Source organism: Pempheris klunzingeri, chromosome 1, assembly GCF_042242105.1.
Source record: "Pempheris klunzingeri isolate RE-2024b chromosome 1, fPemKlu1.hap1, whole genome shotgun sequence".
Lineage (NCBI taxonomy): Eukaryota > Metazoa > Chordata > Actinopteri > Acropomatiformes > Pempheridae > Pempheris > Pempheris klunzingeri.
Window position 1 is genome coordinate 2,060,156 of NC_092012.1, and position 20,670 is coordinate 2,080,825.

The window sequence follows — 20,670 nt, forward strand, 5'->3', positions numbered from 1 at the left end:
TAAGGAACGATCTCTTCACAGGTCTCCCTCCTTCCCCAAAAAACTCTGCTGTGTTTTGCTGCTGAATCCTGACAAGCACTCAGAAACTGAACACGTCACACTGATTCTTGAGTCTCTGCACTGGTCCACACATCTCCCAATGGTTTGGACCACATATTTAACTGCCTTTTGCCAGATAAACCTCCCAGAAGACTTTTCCAGACTTTGACTACCATCAAATCCATGTTAAATCCTCCACCTTCCACCTTTCACATGCATCTTTTATTTCTGTATTGTTATTTCTTTATATCTGTTTTTAATTTCTTTTAAATTAGTTTCTGTCTCTGTTAATGTAGTTTTCATTCCATTAACTAACACACTTTGAATTGTAACCACCATGAAATGTGTTGTATAGTTGATCTCGCCTTGCCTCATCAAAATCACAACATTAACTGCATCTAGATCTACATCTGCAGTTCAACGTACCGCATATGTCCCGTCTGAGTTCCGGCCTTTTGGGGTGAAGGTCACCGATCCTCCGTAGTACCCATACCATGCATGTGCAGATGCAGAGGCTATGAACAGCAGATGCACCAGCACCAGCACCAGCACGGGATAGGCCATGATCCTCCTTCGGTCTGCTCACCGCTACAAACAGTGGCTCTTATATACGATGTTATGACAAGGAAATAAAGTCTGGATGGTAAAGTAAGTGCAAGGGTGTCGCAAAGTGAGAGAAAGACAGACATTTACTTATCAAATTACAGCATTCCCAACAAGGCATGAAGAGGGGCCTGTTTGACGGGTCAACGAGCAGGACACATACAGATGGGTAAGATGTGTAAGAGCTCCTTCGTTAACGCTGGCATCTCACATTACTAAAGTGTGGCGATGAAGAGGAGGTGAAGGGGGCAGATCATTGTGTGTGGAACAGTATCAGTATCTTCGGTGCTCATCGGACGAATGAATGGCATCATTATGCCTAAAACTGGACAGCTGACAGCAAGATTTACCAAAAGGAAATGGATTAAGTTCATCTTTGTCACACAAAGGTCCCATAAGGTTTTGTGCTTTCCCAATTTACCTGATCAGAAATGGTTTTCCCACTGAGTTTTCACACTACCATGACTTTGAACGTGTGGGTCCACAATCAAGAAACATAGATTTAAAGATAGAAACATAAAACAGAGATATTCATAATACAGATATGAGAAAAACATATTAGAAATGTAGAATATATCTGTTTTTAAAAAGGAAAGAGCTACTAAAGGTACAAAGGGTCAAAGGACAAAGCTCATGAGTTTGCCTCACAAATGTCTCCAGGGTTTATGTTATTTACTTATTTTAATTCATTAATAAATAATATTATTAACGATCCCTGCCGTTCCTAATAAAAACATGGAGGTCTTTGGGGAAATTAAATAGTTTTGTTAGTTGGTTAGTTCACGGTGGAGAATGAGACTCACTTCAATGAGTAACTTAGGAAACACCAGCAGATTTAAACAGCAGATATTGATTTCAGGTAAAGTCTTAATAAATGTTGCCAGCTTGTTTTCAGGAGAAATGAGACGCCCATTAAAAAACAACAGTGACTGACTGAAATTAACAAGAAATGTTGAGCAAGATGATCAATATTGTGAGTAAGACTGAAAATCCTGACTGCTTTTCTAAAATGTGTGTAAATGAATGACTAGAAGGGCTTTAGCTTTTCACTGCAGCTGCTTTTAAACAAGAAAAATAGGAAATTTAAGAACTTTGCCTTCTTTAACAGAAGAATTTGAGTCATGAATATTGATTATTCTTATAACGTTTGTCTTTAGCATCACTTTAGAAGTTTGGGAACCTGCTCAACCTGCACACCAGCCACCAATCAGCTGGAGCCAATTAATCTTCCTGTAGTTTCTGCCTGCCTGCCCTGCCCTTCACACCTCCATCAGTAAACCCTCTTTACCTCGTCTGCCTCCTGTCCAGCAGAGTTCATCAGTCACAGAAGTATCCGGATCCTTTACTAGAGCAACAGCTGAAATACTACAATATAGAAATACTTTATTCCAGGTGAAAGCTTTGGCACCTAAAGCACCAAAAGTAAAGCAAAAGTACTCTGTGAGTGTTGTATTATCATGTTTTGTTTCACTAACATGTTCTACTGCAGCAGCTTATGTCAGAAGATGACATGAAATACATGAAAAGGTCACATGCAGAAAGTGATTGTGTGTGAAGGAGCTCTTTTCTTCACTGTGATCTCGGAGAGTTTTACCACCTCAGCTGACCGGTAAGTCGTCCCACACGATGACTCGATGAGGAAATCACAGTAGATTCTAATCTTAGAGGCCTTGTTTCGAGTCGTATTCCTGAGAATGAACCTGTCAGATTAACGCCACAGACGGCTGCATGCATCAGTGTGCAGCCACCTGCTTGTGTGCATGTCTGCAAATGTCACACCCAGTGTACCGCTCAGAGTACGGCGAGGAAAACATCGAGCTGTTTACTGCAGATGATGGCAGCTGATGGACAGGTTATGTTCAAGAGTTGTAACGTCACGACAGTCATTGTCTTTCTCATAAATCTGAGATTATCAGCATAAGTGGGTCACATATTTGCTTGTCACTTGAAACTCGTTTCTGGGAAACTCATGTTTGAGTAAAGGTGACGCAGATCAAGTCAGATCAGTCAACTGTTATGAAAATTCCCATCCGAGGACATTCTTGTGAATTGCCAAGGTGTGCTCTGCAATGGTGTGAAGCCTCATATCTACAAGGACAAGAAGAAATTCTCACGCCAGTAGATGATCTCACGATGTGTGAGAGCTACACCCACAACTCCCATTATAAAAACCAACTGTACCTGCTCACTGGTTGAGCCTTTTACTCTGTAACCTCTGTGATGTTGTTGCACTGTTAAACGCTCCTCTTACTATAACTTGCAAGCTGGCTCCAATCTCCTCTACCTCACAAGACTTTCTGAGAAATGTTATAGATCATTAAGGTTTGCAGATATTTGTCCCACTGTGGTTGTTTGTCTGGTGCTGACAGGTGCCACTTTAAATGCAGGGGGTAGAAAAGTCCACAACCATGAGGGAGAGTCACTACATCAATGAAAAAGAGGGAACTCCTGCTCACTCGCTCCACGCAGCGCTGACCAGATTAAGATCTAGGAAGGATCGAAACTTTGTTAGTAATAAACACCTTTTTGTGGCATGAAGCAAGTGTGTAGGCATCTACTGACAGCAGGCTGCAAATTATACATTTGACTGTACAATCTATACAGTATAATGTGGCCCGGTGCACGAGTACGCAGCCACGACAGAAAATACAGACAAAGCTCATATTAAGACTGTATCTGCTGTCGGTTCTGTCACTGTATCATGTCAAATCAAAGAAAATGTAGTGAATAAGTCATGTAGAGCAGCAGAAAAGTGGGAGAGGAACAGCTTGCTAAACTTCCATGGTTGTTTATTTGTGTAATATATAAAAAATATGTAATATTTCGTTGCTGAAATCGATCTTTAGAAACAAGATAGGCAGCATTCACAGTTAAGATCAACAACTCATTCCAGTTCATCATTCTAAATAATGTGCAGCTGAAACCACATCAATAAATGGAAAAACGCTCAGTGAGACATACTGTGATTAATTCTAATTTTGTATAATAAATATTTTCATTATATTGTCTATAACTGGACAGATGCAGGCCAAGTTGATTTGTGTTGTCTGGCTGATTGATTGTTTTGTTTTTACTCCAGCCCGTCAAGCCCTGTGAGATCATTGTGGCGATAACTGAAAGCATGCGGGCGAGCGAGAAGCACACGTCGCTGAGCAGAACGAGCAGAATATTGGCTCGTGAAAACACAGATCTGTGGTGCTGCAGGTGAAGCACAAGCGCTGGGAAATCGTGAGCAATTCTGCACACAGCAGTCGAAAAAAAGTGGCGTTTTGTTCCTTGATATTCTGAGAAGAGTCAACGGGTTTCAGGAGAAACTGATATTTAACACCTCCTATTGTCTCTGCTGAAATACCTCAGCACCTGCTGGGTGGACTGCCCTCAACATTTCATCCCATGAACCACCAGGTCAAAGTTCAAACTGCGTAACCAAAGTGCTGCAGAACTAATGACCAATTAGACACTTTTCACGTTTCACGTTTCACTGCTAGTTAGCTAATGTTAGCATGCTAGCACGCTAATGGTGAGCATCATACCTGCTAAACATCAGTGTGTTCGCATGCTGACGTTTCCGTCCGTCAGACTGTAAACATCCATGTGCTTTTTATGCTTTTTTATTTTTCTGGGGTGTTAAAGGGTCAGTCTGTAGGATTCAGGGTCACCACAGAGGAAATACGCCCAGAATCTGAGAAGAAATGTGAAGAATGTATTTTATACAAACATTTTGATTTGTAACTGTAATCTAATTACATGTATTTCTTCGTAACTAATAGATTACAGTTACATTTATTTTGCCATTTAATTAAATGATTCCATTTCACCCAAATATTGGCAATAATTATGTTTTCAGTGTCGTATAATCAACTGAAGCTAAGAGTCATGAAATTATTTTCATGATGCTGCTTTTTATAAACCTTTCCTTTTTAACGTAAATGTTTTTATGTGTTATTTAGCTTTATCGTTCTCATTCATTGACACATTTTTTTATGTTATTATATTTCATTTATTTATTAAGTAAAGTTTAATAATATATCTTATTGTGAATTCATACAAACAAATTAAAATCATTATAAATTAAATATATAGAATGGGAGGTAAACTTATCGAGTTATCACATTCATTTTTATAACAGAAATCAAAAACACTGTTTCAACACGATATATTTACTATAAATTAGGAACCTTTGCTGCTCAGTCTCTCTCTCTCCTTCAAACTGGAGCCAAAAATAAAGACAAATATGCAAATAATCTGCATAGAAACTGGGTCGGTTGATCAACAACATGGACAATCAGTCTGTGAGCAGTTTCACGCACATGTCCGAACACACGACGGCACACATGCTGTCAGCTGCAGGCGTAAACTGTGTCTTCTCGTGTGTCAGATGACTGACAAAAAAGGAAGCAGAGCACAGGTATCAAAATTCCTCCTTTATATTAAAAAAAACTCCTTCAGCGGCAGTAAAACACCACGAGCTGTGCCAACGTGATGAGGTAGACAAATGAATAAAAAACCCAGAACAATGCAACGTCCTCTCATCCTCTCTGGAAAAAAACAAACTGTGAAGAAATGTGCTCATTGTCAGAGACAGAGAGCTGCAACACAGGACGCCTCCACATCTCGTCACGCCTCACTTGGACCTGAGTTCTTCTTCGTGTTCGTGCTCACATAATGTAAAACTCTCCAAAGCTGCATAAAAATCAGGACAACCTCATTTTATAGCCGTTATTTGTGCTTTTATTTGGGTTTCTGCTTATTTATTATTGTCTTACATTGGCCCTGAAATACTTACTTTGCTTTTACTTTTGTCTTTCTTCATTACATCTAATTTTCTAACTCTGCTACGTGAATAAAATAACAATAATGATCTTCAGATTCTAAGAAGCTTATTTGTAACTTACCCGTCTGCCATTTCCCTTTAAATATCACTTCCACAAATAAGAGTCCAATCAGAAATAACCATTAAAGAAAAAAGAGAGAATCACTGACGTCAAGTCTGGATTTAGTGTCCCAATAAGATCAATTCCACATCAAAGTACGGTTCTATAAATAACTATTTACACCTGTTTTTCTGCATGAATCTTACTTACAATCAAAATTGCTTGTAAATCTGTTTTAATCAGAATCAGAATTACTTTTAATAATCCCCAGGGGGAAATTACTTTTTGTTACACACAGCTCCAAAAGAATAAGAATAAACTTCACAAACACACAAAAGTAATAATAATAATAATAATAATAATAATATATAACAACATGTACACTCAGAGTGAGGAGCTGTATTATATAATAATAATAATAATAATAATAATACAAATAATACCACTACTAATAATCAGAATTACTTTAATAATCCCCAGGGGGAAAGGAGCTATATAATAATAATAATAATAATAATAATAATAATAATAATAATAATAGTAATAATAATAATAGTAATAATAATAATAATAGTAATAATACCACTACTACTAATAATAATATACAACAACATGTACACTCAGAGTGAGGAGCTATATTATATATATATATAGCTATATTATTATATTATTAATAATCCTAATTATCAGTCTAAAATAACTATTGTATCATAAAAACGAATCAACACACACACACACAAAACCATACAACACAACAGGATAGTGTTTATTATGTGATTGAGACTTCAAATAGAAAAGCTGATATTCTGCACATTTCCACTTTTATTGCAAAGAAAATCCCATTTAAGCGGCACCAGTATATTAAATTATATTACCATTATGGCATGTGTGGCTCTTTGTCACCAGAACTTTTTAAATGTCGACAAACGGGCCTCCGGAGCAGCTCGTTTTAAAGCTGCTGTCACTCCTACAGTGTTTAACACCCAGTAACTGGATGAACAACTAAATCTATTCTGGCCACATTAGATGATAATTAATACAGAGGATAAACCGGCCTGGACTGTATTTCCAATTATAAATCGACATAGCAAAGCAAAATGCTAATTTTTCAATCATATCCATGCATATTTATGTTAATGCCCTTATATTTCATTATTTCCTCAATGAGCCAAATACAAAAATCCAGATTACATCTTTGCTGCACATACATTAAAGTCTTATTTCACCAAACGAACCTCCAGCTCCTGTTTGAAAAGCGTTGGCACACTGAGGAGAGCAGCATCAGCACAAATAGAATCCTGCCAAACCAGACTGAGAGGAATTCTGTTTTCACAGCGGTAGAAATGTGCACACGGGTTTGAGTTTGGTGTAAAACTGGGTAAGTGAGTTTTGAGCCGCAGGTGTGGCAGCGATTGGCTCTTCGCCACAGGTTGAATATTTCACAAACAGAAACCAAAATCAGCTTCAGAAAAGTATTTATGAGCTGATTGTGTGTGTGACACTGACAACGCACCTCCTCTTAACCCATAAGAAGGTCACACGGGTGTCACACGGGTGTCACACACCGTTTACATGTTGTGGAAATGTCCCTTTACAGCTTTATCCTTGAATTTAACCCAAGATGTCCCTCAGTGACGGCTACTACACTTCCTGGTGCAGTCATGTGACCATTTCCAAAATGGTGGTCTGTCTGATTAACACCTGTGACGCAACTAGTTTTAGTTAGTTTTTACGGCGTGTCCCTTTATTTGACGGTGGATGACGCAGACACAGGTTTAAAGGATGAGTTCGTAATTCTTCAAGGTGTCTTAAAAACAATCATCAGGTGTCCAAAATGTTCTTTTCTTTTCTTTTTAGTGCTAAATGTCCTCTTTGTGTGATGAGCCTGTGCTGAAAGGAGCTCTGGAAGATTGCTGATCAAATTAACTTCAAATAAACTATATATATATCAATAAATCAATAATATATGTATATATATTTGCACAGTGAGGACTGTAGCTCGTGTCCCCCATCTGTACTCGTGAAAACATGCTGTAGGAGGGATTTCATAGTGTGTATAGTATAAACAAGAGGAATGCTGAATGAATTTAGATGCATACATGTGAGCATTGGTTTAAAAAACGAAGAAGACGTCTACACACAGATGCGTCGGGTTTAATTCTCCCAGTCTGCAACCAAGAGAGAATTTTGGTCTTCTGCTTTTCTCTTCCTGACGAAGTGATGGACGACCACGGCCATCACCACCAGCGACACCAGGAAGGCCGAGGCGAAGACCACGGTGCTGATGTTGGTGCTCAGGAGCTCCCTGATTCTGGTCATCCTGCTCTCTGGAGGCGCGAGGAAAGGAATCACTGGAAGACAAGAGCGCAGCCATTTGTAGATCCGTCCTCCTTGAATCCATATTTAAAACTGTAATAAGTCTCAAATGCAGCTTTTTCCAGCTGAGGCTTTCAGCTAAAGTCAAGTCTTTCTTTGTTTTAGTGATTTAAAGATCATTAAACACGCTTTTATCTCCACCAGACTGGATTATTGTATTATCTTTTAACAGGAACATGCAAGCGTTAACACATTTCTACCGTCCTGGCCTCCCTTCATTGGCTCTCCGTATGTTTTCGGACTGATTTTCAGCTTTTACTGTTTCCCTACTAATCACTAAATGAGCTCCAGCCTCTCTCTGACGTCTGATAACCCCACAACCCATCAGGGTCACTCAGATCTGCAGACCAGCGTCTTCTGGTTGTCCCACGATCGAGGATGAAGCTTTGCAGCTTTACTGTTTTTAACTTAACAGTTTTTAAATTGCACCTAAAAACACAATTTTATTCCTTAACTCAGTGTGAGAGCCTTCATTATTCTTATTGTCCAGTTATTTATATCATTGTTTTCTCCTTTAAGACAGACAGACAGACAGACAGATAGATAGATAGACAGATAGACAGACAGACAGACAGACAGATAGATAGACAGATAGATACATAGATAGACAGACAGATAGATAGACAGACAGACACAGACACAGACACAGACACAGACACAGACAGACAGATAGACAGATAGATAGATAGATAGATAGATAGATAGATAGATAGATAGATAGATAGATAGATAGATAGATAGACAGATAGATACATAGATAGACAGATAGATACATAGATAGACAGACAGATAGATAGACAGACAGACAGACACAGACACAGACACAGACACAGACACAGACACAGACACAGACAGACAGACAGACAGACAGATAGATAGATAGATAGATAGGTAGATATTAACCTGGAGGGGTCGTCTCACTCGTTGTCATCACTAACTCGTTATCTTCCACGGCTGCGTTGGGAACAGCCCCGCTGACAAACTGCAGAGGACCCTGGGTAATGTAGTGTCCCTGTGTCTCCCTGGCGCCCAGCCCTCGCCTGCGTCTGCGGGACGGGTCCTTCAGGCAGCCCTGGGCACACCTGGAGAAGGCGCTGCCAGGATCGCACAGGATGACGGAGCAGGTGATGTACACCTGGAGGAGGAAAAAAGGAAAATGTAGTTCATGATGTGCTTCCATGAAGATGGGATCGTTTATCAGATCAGATTTATGCTGCTTCTAAGCATTCTAGTGTTTCTGACTTGGGTTTATGTTATTAGTCTTATTAGTTTATCTTCCATTCTATATTATACATTCCCTATGTGTTCTGTTTTAGGGATTTTTATTTGTCTTTATTCATTTAAAAGCAAAGAATTATCAGCAAAATGAACTTAAAATATCAAAAGTAAAAGTCCTCAGTATGCAGCATCATGTTGTTATAGAATACTTCATTTTTCTGTTTCTATCACTGACGAATATGTGTAAGAATGTTTCAGTGATGATTTTGATATCAGTTTGGCATCGTTATTATTACCTGGTCATAGTTTCCAGTAAATTTGAAGGCTTGAACCTCAAAGTTGAAGGAACTGTCATTAGATGGGTGGATTTTAAGTGTCTCATCCTCTAGACACCTGGAAGAAAAAGATAAGGTGAGGTAAGATAAGATAAGATAAGATAAGATAAGATAAGATAAGATAAAGATAAGGTAAGGTAAGGTAAGGATAAGGTAAGGTAAGGTAAGGATAAGATAAGATAAGGTAAGGTTAAGGTAAGGTAAGGTAAAGGTAAAGTAAGGTAAGGTAGAGATAAGGTAAGGTAAAGATAAGATAAGGTAACATAGAGATAAGATAAGGTAAAGGTAAGGTAAGGTAAGGTAAAGATAAGGTAAGGTAAAGGTAAGGTAAGGTAAGGTAGAGATAAGGTAAGGTAAAGATAAGATAAGGTAACATAGAGATAAGATAAGGTAAAGGTAAGGTAAGGTAAGGTAAAGGTAAAGTAAGGTAAGATAAGGTACGGAAATGTAAGGTAAAGGTAAGGTAAGATAAGATACGATAAGGTAAGGTAAGGTAAGATAAGATAAGGTAAGGTAAGATAAGGTAAGGTAAGGTAAGGTAAAGGTAAGGTAAGGTAAAGATAAGGTGAGGTAAGATAAGATAAGATAAGATAAGATAAGATAAGATAAGATAAAGATAAGGTAAGGTAAGGTAAGGATAAGGTAAGGTAAGGTAAAGGTAAGGTAAGGTAAGGATAAGATAAGATAAGGTAAGGTTAAGGTAAGGTAAGGTAAAGGTAAAGTAAGGTAAGGTAGAGATAAGGTAAGGTAAAGATAAGATAAGGTAACATAGAGATAAGATAAGGTAAAGGTAAGGTAAGGTAAGGTAAAGATAAGGTAAGGTAAAGGTAAGGTAAGGTAAGGTAGAGATAAGGTAAGGTAAAGATAAGATAAGGTAACATAGAGATAAGATAAGGTAAAGGTAAGGTAAGGTAAGGTAAAGGTAAAGTAAGGTAAGATAAGGTACGGAAATGTAAGGTAAAGGTAAGGTAAGATAAGATACGATAAGGTAAGGTAAGGTAAGATAAGATAAGGTAAGGTAAGATAAGGTAAGGTAAGGTAAGGTAAAGGTAAAGTAAGGTAAAGATAAGGTAAGGTAACATAGAGATAAGATAAGGTAAAGGTAAGGTAAGGTAAAGGTAAAGTAAGGTAAGATAAGGTACGGAAATGTAAGGTAAAGGTAAGGTAAGATAAGATACGATAAGGTAAGGTAAGGTAAGATAAGATAAGGTAAGGTAAGGTAAGGTTCAGGTAAAGTAAGGTAAGGTAAAGGTAAAGTAAGATAAGGTAAGATAAGGTACGGTAATGTAAGGTAAAGGTAAGGTAAGATAAGATAAGGTAAGGTAAAGGTAAGGTAAGGTAGAGATAAGATATGGTAAGGTAAAGATAAGGTAAGGTAAGGATAAGGTAAGATAAGGATAAGATAAAGATAAAGATAAAGATAAGATAAGGTAAGGTAAGGTAAGGTAAGGTAAAGGTAAGGTAAGGTAAGGTAAAGATAAGGTAAGGTGATGGTGACCGGCGCTCACCCGTTCCTGATGAGGTCGTAGGAGAGGGTGTTTCCAGGGTTGTCGTCAGGAGTTGCTTTGCACGACTCGACAAACAGCTTGACACTCGGGAGCTCCGACTGAGCTTGGATGCCCATGAAAACGGTCTCCAGCAGCTTCACCTCCACCGGATAGGCGCTGGCTCTCACCTTATTTGTAAAGTTGCCGTCGCGGAATATCTCAAAGGAGTAGCCGAAGCTGCCGAAGCTGGACTCGGTGAAAATGTAGTCAGAACTGTGGAGGTCGTAGTAACTGGAGATGCTAATGGTTTTGGGGAACAGACAAGAGAAATCGATCCTGACCTTCTTCCTCCGGGTGATGACCTCGGTGGGAAGCTCGAAGGAGTTGATCTCATTCTTGAACACAATAAAGTCACCTTTGTCCTGAATTTAAGGCAAATACACAAAAAAAAATTGTGAGTTATTGTGAGTATTATTCAGAATAGTGATTGTAATTTGCTGTCTTTCATTTGCTCAGGTTACATCTGTTGTTTTAAGGCTCCAGACAGATGTTGAAAGATCAACATGAACCCTGGACCAGCCTCATCTCCACTTTAACCAGAGCAAAGTTAGAAAAGACTCCACACCTCCACTCTCGTGCCGCAGGTGCTGAACGACATGCTGCCCATGATGTGGGTGGTGTTGGACGTGAGCGAGCACGACGGGTCTCTCAGCTGGAGAAAGGTCTCGTCGATTCCCGGCATGGAGGCTTTCTCCACGGCCACCACCATCTTGTTGGGTGTGCAGCTCACAATGGCTTTGCCTGCGAAAAACATTCCAGATTAACATTCGTCATCCATCAATAAGTCACGGCATGGCTTCAGACTGTAACTCACACAGACTGAAATGTGGCCCCCATTATGCTTTATCGCCCCCCCCCCCCTCCAGAAATAAATGTGTGTGACTATTACGTTTTAAAGAGTTAATTCAGATCCAACTATTGTGTTAAAACACCAAAGTCAGAGCAACTACACCAGCATGCCCTGTGCCCTGTGAGCTAAAATCACTGTTTTTATGAATGGAGTCTGGTGTGTGTGCAGACAGCGATATAACGGCTGCTTGTGGTGAAACCATGTGATCCTGATCCTGTAAAAAACTAACTAAATTCTGTAACAGCCTCAACAGAGCAGACCGACGATTAACTAACCTTGAATAACAGATGCTTGGGTCACCATGACAACAACACACCGCATCTCTGATTGGCTGAACGACAAAACGAAAAAAAAAAAAAAAGTTTCAGTGCAAAATGTGAAAAAAAGAACAATAACAACAGTAGTAACAAAGACTATAATGATGAAGTAATAAAGTATATAATATATATATATATATATATTTGGTGTGAGAACACAAATGCAGGTCACAGTGTTAAACCAACATCATCAATCCTTTGCAGCTCATTCAAATGAACAAACACTGATACAACACAAAGCTGCAGGCAGGAAACTATAACTTTCACACTTTTCCAGCACTTGAACATAAAACCCCTCACGTCTCATTCGTCTCTGCGGTGAAGCAGACCGGGACGTGTCTGTACAGGTCGGCCAGCTGTGGCGTCCAGCTCAGGGTGACCTCGGCTTTACCATGTCTGTCGTCTCTGAACTCCTTGGTCGTGTTCTGGGGGCCGCTGACCTGGAAGTCATGTATGCTTCAGGAAAAGAAGAGACATTAAATAATTATGCTTATTTGGCACACAAGGTGTTTATATTATTATTATTGTCAATATTATTATTATTATTACTATTACTCGTATTATTATTATTATTATTATCATCTTCTCTTTGGTACGGTGGCCGGGAGGTGCAAAACAATTTTACAATACGAGAAACACTTTTACAAAGCTGGAGACAAATTTACATTTTAGAAAACATTTTTAACAAATCAGAAAACAAAATTACATTGCCATAACACATTTACAAGTCCTGAGACAAATTTACATTTGAGAAAACAAATTTACAAGACGTGAAACACTTTTACAAACGCCGAGACAAATTTGCAAGTAACTTTTTCAACCAGAAAGGGAATGTACCACGTTAATCGGCTCATATGTTCGCCACAAAACGGGTAAAAGACCGCTTGACCACCGTCCATCGTGGGTCACCATGAACTCCTTATCACTTCCGGTTCTACTCGACAGTTGGTACATTCCCTTTCCGGTTGAAAAAGTTACTTGTAAATTTGTCTCGGCGTTTGTAAAAGTGTTTCACGTCTTGTAAATTTGTTTTCTCAAATGTAAATTTGTCTCAGGACTTGTAAATGTGTTATGGCAATGTAATTTTGTTTTCTGATTTGTAAAAATGTTTTCTAAAATGTAAATTTGTCTCCAGCTTTGTAAAAGTGTTTCTCGTATTGTAAAATTGTTTTGCACCTCCCGGCCACTGTACTTTGGCAACCAGAGATGATCTCAGGTGGATGTTCATATCACAAGGTTTAAAGAGGTACTGCACACTTGAGCTGTGAACTATATGACTGTACTGTATTGAAACACATCAATATTGCTGTTAATATTGAAATTTCTTACTAAATACATTAAAATCTGCATTTCATGGGTTGAAAACGGCTCAACACACCATCTTCTGTGTTAAATCAGCTCCAAATAGAGTCGACAGGTTGTCTACTTCATGACACTGTGATCATTGTCAAATATATAATTCAGAGGAGTTAAGAATGTTTGCTAGCCTCCTAAATAACATTAAAGCTGGAGTAGGCAGGTTGTTTTTGGTGTCACGCATGTCGGGATTCAAGGGGTTTGACGGAAAACTAGACTTCTGCACCTCCTCTTGGCTCCGTCTTCAGCTTTTAGAAAATCTAACCCGTGACAGGAGATTTTGGCCAACTTTACGTGCACAACATCCAGAAGTCAGGCGATAAGTGGCTATGGTGAACGCCGAAAGCTAATGCTAGAGCCTCGATACAAACCTCACCAATCAAACCAATGTGTGACTAAACCCACTGCTTCCATACAGTCTATGGGGTGACGCCACACTTTGAGGGGTGAATACCTGCCGTGGTGAGCCTGTGCTTGGGCAAAAAGCTGGAATTTCTGCCCCACAGTGGCGTGAAGAACATCATTCTGTGACGGAGTCGTGGACAAGAACACGGGCAGCACATGGCCAGCTTCACAGCTCGCTATTGGAGGAAGGACTGAAACACAGAGGAGAAACAAAAAAAACAGCTTTACGGAACTGGCAGTCGGGCTAATTTAGGATATTAGGAGGAATTTGTCCAGCATTTAGGTCTAGCAGTCCAAATTAAAGCTGCATTCAAGTCTTCATTCTTCTTTTCAATTATCCAGCTTGTGTCTGCAAACAAGGTTTTAAACACACATCGACAAAACCTGATAAATTCTTTCCTCAAGATGTATTAACACATTAATTCTTGGCATTTTGTAATAATCTGCTTTTAATCTGCCACAATATGCAATAATTTATTACATATTCCTCTCAGTCTGCAGCGTGTTATTACAAAATACAGGTGTTAATACACAATGATGTGCCGTTACGGGGTTATTTAAGGAATAATTGATTAATAATGACTGAAAAACTGACTGAAATAATTAAATACAAAGAAGTGAATTACGACAAAGCACCGAAAAAGAGACAATAATACAATATATTTGAGAAATATGTTTATCTGGGATGAAAATAGGGTTGTAAATGTGAGAAAAATCCTACATTTACAAGAATAAAGTCAATATTTTAAGAAAAATTCAGAATTTCAGATGATTCTCAGTTGAAAGAACGAAGCAGTTGTTTTCAGTAAAGTCAAAAAATATGATGAGAATGAAAAAAGTCATATTATGGAAATGATATTTTTTAATTAAAGAAATTGTCTCTCAGGAAAATGTCACATAACTTCATTTACATCTTAAATTGCAGCTTTATCTTCCTGACGTTTTGACTTTTCTAACCATGAAATAACCCGATCGCTCCATCACATCTACACGTTGAGTCTTTGAGCCACTTACTCTCCACTGAGAACTGCAGCTTGACCTTGCAGAAAGGCGCCCCGCCCTCGTCGGAGGCCTGACGAAGCACCGCCGTCCCGTCTGCGTACGTCAGAGTGATGTTTTTGCTGGGGAAGTCCTCCACTGTCAGCTCAAACACATGAACGCCAACGGACACTTGGCCTCCACTCGTCAGCGTGCACGCAGCCTGAAATGAGGATGATTAAAAAACTTTTTCTTATGACATCTTATAACATCGGTGGAAAGTAATCGAGTACATTTAATAAAGTACTGTACTGAAGTATAATTTCCATTTTCCGCTTTTTGACTCTGTTGTTTTCATTTGATAACTTAAGTTACTTTGCAGGAAATATGAAATATAATTAAAAAAAACTAATTAGGGTGTATTTTAGCTGCCCATTTTAGTGCAGCGATCATTTTAATACGATAAAGTAATATTTATTTTGGTGCTTTAAGTGTATTTTAATCCTGATCAGTTTTGTACTTTTACTATAATTGAATTTTGAACGCAGAATGACAGTTTTTACACGTGTTTTAAGTCTCGTTTCATGTTTTTCTGTATGTGTGTGGACCTCAGTGGCAGCTACAGAGGATAAGAATAAGAATAAGAAGAACTTGTAGGTGTGACAGAATATTTTCACCCTGTGATATTTCTACTTTTACTTCAGTATAAAGTGCTGGAGAAGAAGAAACACTGGATGTTTATACATTATTATACATTATACCTGCTGCATCAAACACAATCACTACTCAACATAGTAGGACTGATGTTTTACAGATGTTACTGAAAAATGCACTTTATTACTCAACTGGGCAATAATCCACATAATGTTTCCATCCCATCCTGTTGTTGTTTCTTTATAATTATTGTATTACTTGTGTATATAGTGTTTCTTTTTGTGTATCCAAGGGTTTTCTGTATATGTTTATGTAATTTATGTGCTCTATGTCTGTCCTTTCAGCTGCAGTAACAGCGACCTTTCCCCCACTGTGGGATCAATAAAAAGTTTATCCGTTTTTATCTTTATTATAAAACCCAGCTGAGGCCATGTGGATAAACCATCTGAGACACACATGATTTCCTTGGAAATAACATAAAACTGGTAGAAAATCGCCTGTAAATCTACTATGATGTGAACATGCACAGTAAAATCTAAGCATATTGAACACTGTTTTAGTTGGTGCTCTGTCGTGCCGTGTGTTAATTCACCAGCTGGAATGTTTTACCTCATCCAGGGTGAAGTTTGCCGGCGCTGTTTGAGAAAAGCTGCATCTCACATCGTCTCCGTCGGGGTCGTGTGCCAGCAGACGGAGCCTTGAAAAGCAGTTCTGCGGCACCCTGCGTGAAAACACTAATTAATACTTGTGTTAAACACATCAGGACACACAACTGTGATTTAGCAACCAGCTTTCAGCTTCATGCACTCAGCAGTTTTCTTTAGAAGACAGGAGGAGGATTACAAATACCGATCATTATTTTCTTATTCTTATTATTTACATCACTCTTTCCCTGTTTAAACACATTAAATGTATGCCTGGTTTGCAGATGATACACAGACTGATAACACTGTACTTTTTACTTCATAATATTTATTTGATAACTTTAGTTTCTTTGCAGATTGAGATAAAAAAAATACAGAATAATATAATCACAGTGGCTAAAACAAGCACTTTTAGTGGACCTACTGTGATCAGTAGTAGTGTGATTGGTGGCTGCTAGTGGAGGTGATCTACTGGATCTACTGGAGCAGTTCCAACACTTTTAGTAGCTACCAGTCATTTCACACCCAAAATATTCCAAAAATACGGCCCAGTTTTAAAAACACTGGAGCTTTCCTTTAACCGTAACATGTTGTTTGTTGTAAACAACATGTTATGCAGCACAGGTGTAAAGCTGCATGAAATGACCCTTTAAAGTTATTCTCTAAATCACTGAACTTTAAAACTAAACTGCAGAATGGTGATCCATACATTATCCGTGAACAGCACATGTATTTAGTGTGTTTATATGGACACAGAAAGATGTAAACATGATGGTGAATCTTTACTATTTCTCTGCTCATACGGGAGTTTCTGTGGTAGATGTGGTGTTTGGGCTCTGCTCTACCTGCAGAGCTGTGTCATGTGATCATTTTAATCCCATTATGAAAAGAAAAGCTTTGCACCGTAAAGAGGACACCGTGGTGGAGACGGGGCAGCTGTTGAGGGCGTGTGAGTCCGATCGGGTTCCCAGGTCCAGCTCTGCCTGAGCCGTCCAGTTGGTTTTCCCGTCCACGTTGGACACCCAGCAGCAGCCCGAGTTCCTGCAGCGAGCAGAAGGACGAGTGTGTTCTCACTCATGAATACACTGATGCATGATGGAGACGTACACAGTGCAACTACACTTCCCTTCTCTTATTCATTTCCACACATTACACCTCATGTTCAGCGTTTTCATGTAATTAAGTTCCTTCCTGTCCGGTTAAAAACTGTGAATCTCCTCATGTGTTCAGATGATTCTTAAGCTGAGTAAATGTTTTTAAACCCTCTTGGATCAGCTGGACTCGTTCTTACAGGAGACTACAAACATCTTTAAGGTATGTTTTAATATTTAACAGATTTATTTACAATGATTATGCTTTGCTGTAGATTTAACTGCTGCAGTAGCAGTTTAGTGCAGTAATAGATATAAATAGATATAAAAACACAAATTTTACTTTTACTTTAAGTACATTTAGTGTACTTAAAGTAAAAAGTAACACTACAGTAGTAGTGGTAGTAGTATTATTGGTATTATATAGTACAGAGCCTTACTATGATTGTGCATGTTGTTATATATTTTTATTTGTAGTGGTATTATTGTTATTATTATTATTATTATTATTATTATTATTATTATAAGACTCTGGACTCACCTGGTGCAGTAATTTACCTCTGTGTAATAATTTGTAATAATAATTTTTAATACATCTTTTTTTTAATTCATACTTTTATATATTTGTATTTTACTTTGTGTTTGAAGTGTATTCTTATTCTTATTCTTTTGGAGCTGTGTGTAACAAAAAGCAATTTCCCCCTGGGGATTATTAAAGGAGTTCTGATTCTGATTCTGATTCTGATTTTGCTGATATATACTTTTATGTAAGTGAGGCCTTTAATGCAGAACTTTTACTTCTAGGAGATGTCACCTGTCACACTACTGTCTTTACTATATAAAGAGAAAAAAGATAGATATCTATATGTGTGTACATACATACACACACACTAAAATACAAAATAAATACATTTCATTGTAACTTCGAAAAGTGCTGTAAAAAATAAAGGTTATTATTATTATTATTATTATTATCAGATTCCGCATAGAAGTGCTTCTCAAAGGTAGAAAAATAAAACACACAAGTCATAAAATCATCAGGTTTTAAAAGAACACAAATGTAGAAAACCAATCAGAACAGGAAAAGAAAAACATTTTTAGACGTAACAAAGAAGGAAATAACCACTCCAGTAAAACCAGGAGAGTCTCTCTGATGAAAGTATGTTTTAAGAAGGTGCTTAGAGGAGATGACCGACTCAGCCGGCCTGATTTTAAAGGAACATTGAGCCCTTTTTCTGAGCAGCTTTTCAGCCACAAAAGAGCCTCCGTGTCTCAACATACCGTGAACATCAACAGGCCCTGACGCCCAGTAACAGTGAAAAAGGCCAGAGGAGCTCCTGCGTCCCCGTGACGACGGCTCACCTCAGAGAAAGGGTGGATCTGTTGGTTGACACGGTGACTGTTGTGCGCTCCTCAGACTGGCACCACCTCCCCTGGCCCGTGTCGTCCTGGTCCGTTTGCAGGACGCTTGGCGTGTTGAGGCCCGTGCACACCCCGCTCTCACAGGTGTAGGACGACTGGTCGAGACAGCTGCCTCTGCCGTTCTGCCTGTGAACAAAGGTCACCTACAGGGGGTTGTAGGGGGGGAAATAGATCAGATTAAAAGCATTAAAAGGCAGGTAGGCAGGTGATTGCAGCCCAATCACAAGGCATCATAAAAGTCGTCACTAGACACACTTGCACACGTATCTCACACCTCAGAACAAATTAGGGGAAATAAAAGGGATGAAGATGAGTAAGGATGGATGAGAGCAGGCCAGGAAGCGAGGAGGCAGAGTAGGTCAGAAGATCAGAGGTTCAATTGTCAAAGTGTCCTTGAGCAGGACGGTGAAGCACAGCGTGTTGTGAATGATGAGTTCCCTGAACAGCCTGGAAAGGTGCTATCAAAGTACACTTTATTATTATCTACCATCTAATCTGGATCAGCAAGTCAAGTCACTGCATCTTCTGTGGATGACAGTAATAGGAATGAATGACACGCAGTTGTTTTACATGCCAAGGAGCACTCCTTTAACACTTCCTGTGCGACTGTTCGTAAAATCACTGATGTCTTAGTGTGTTTTTTTTTACAGTTTACATGCAGATTTAGATTTCAAAGAGTCCAATGTCATTATAAAATAAATACAAGTTACATTTGAGACTCATGAAGTTGTTTGTCCGTGACTCCTCTGACAAACCTCCACTGCTGTGATTCATTTTATATGATGAATATGATGAATATGAGCCTTTGAAGAAGACAGAGGGAAAAGCCAGCGTACCTTAAACGTCCCATCCTTCTGCTTCTGTGGAGGCGTGAAAGTGATGCTGTCTCCGTAAAAGCTGAGTGGCGAAGCGCTTCGCAGCAACGTGAACAGCAGCAGGAGGAGAAATGCACCTGCCGCCATGACGCCTCGCTGGATGAGTTAGTGCTGAAGTTTGTTCAGTCAGTTTCAGTGTCGGAGGTGTGAGAGGCGGTTCTCTGTGAATTCACCCAACAGGACAAACCAGGTGTGTTAATCTGGGCTGAACAACAAACTATTTATCAGGTTACTAGTTTTTTTTGTTTGTTTTAATTGGCATAATCAATGGTTCTGTGTTTTGGCATTTGGGTCACAAACTATCAAGTTAAGAGGACGTATCCAAACCCCTGTGAACCATAAATAATAATGTGTTACAACAATTTATTGTATATTTATATGTATTAGTATATTAATGCCCATTGTATATATATTTATAATGACAGTTATTTATTTCTCACTGCTTTGCTTATTTAGATGAAGATTCAAAATGTGGAAAAGTCAAACAAAAATTATTACGTCTTAAAATAAACACATTTATTGTTAGCAAATAAATGCAAATAAGTAAATAAAACCCTACAGGAGGGTGCATACATGCATCAGTCCAATCCGCTGCAGTTAGAGTTGTAATTCATTAATTTACTGGAGGAAATTCCCAAAAATATAAAATGGATTTGAATTAATTTGAACATGAGGGTAAAAAAAATGAGAAACGGTTGGATAAAATATGGAAAGTATTTGTCATTAAATGTGTCATGAGTGTAAAGTCCGCTGTTTTTATAATAATTCACAGTGACTGTAGTCTCACTAGCCTTTGCAGACCAAAGATATAGACCCAACTAATCTTAGATCCTATTAAGAGCTTAACGCTGATTGGTTGAGAGGTAGAGGGGTCGGCAAATGAATGTAGGGTATTGTATTTAATTGGATTTGATTGTATAAAAGGGAGAAAAGTATTTTCATAGGCATTAGAATATATGATTATAAATTTTAACTTTAAAGCTTTACGTTTTTTTTACGTCTGTATGCGTCAACAGCAACGGTAATAACGAAATTCGCTTTTCTCAGATTTGGACCACACGATGATCCGTAGTGACGTCATTTCAT

At 38.6% G+C, this 20,670-nt stretch overlaps 1 protein-coding gene across 1 annotated transcript; it reads right to left on the minus strand.

Moving 5' to 3' along the window:
- Positions 1–7,670: 7,670 nt before the first annotated feature.
- Positions 7,671–11,701, minus strand: LOC139201986 (oncoprotein-induced transcript 3 protein-like). Its single transcript, XM_070831447.1, has 5 exons — positions 11,558–11,701; positions 10,954–11,354; positions 9,407–9,503; positions 8,796–9,027; positions 7,671–7,867 (listed from the first exon to the last, which is right to left on the minus strand). The coding sequence occupies exons 1-5, from the start codon at positions 11,699–11,701 to the stop codon at positions 7,671–7,673; spliced, it is 1,071 nt and encodes a 356-aa protein (XP_070687548.1).
- Between the last annotated feature and the right edge of the window lie 8,969 nt (positions 11,702–20,670).

What these genes read in the sequence shown, in the direction of transcription:
- LOC139201986 (XM_070831447.1), bottom strand. Translation starts at nt 11,701, where the DNA reads ATGGTGGTGGCCGTGGAGAAAGCCTCCATGCCGGGAATCGACGAGACC. An exon ending in CCTGCGGCACGAGAGTGGAG is followed by an intron (nt 11,355 to 11,557) that starts GTGTGGAGTCTT and finishes CCTTAAATTCAG; the next exon opens with GACAAAGGTGACTTTATTGT. An exon ending in TTACTGGAAACTATGACCAG is followed by an intron (nt 9,028 to 9,406) that starts GTAATAATAACG and finishes TTCCTCCTCCAG; the next exon opens with GTGTACATCACCTGCTCCGT.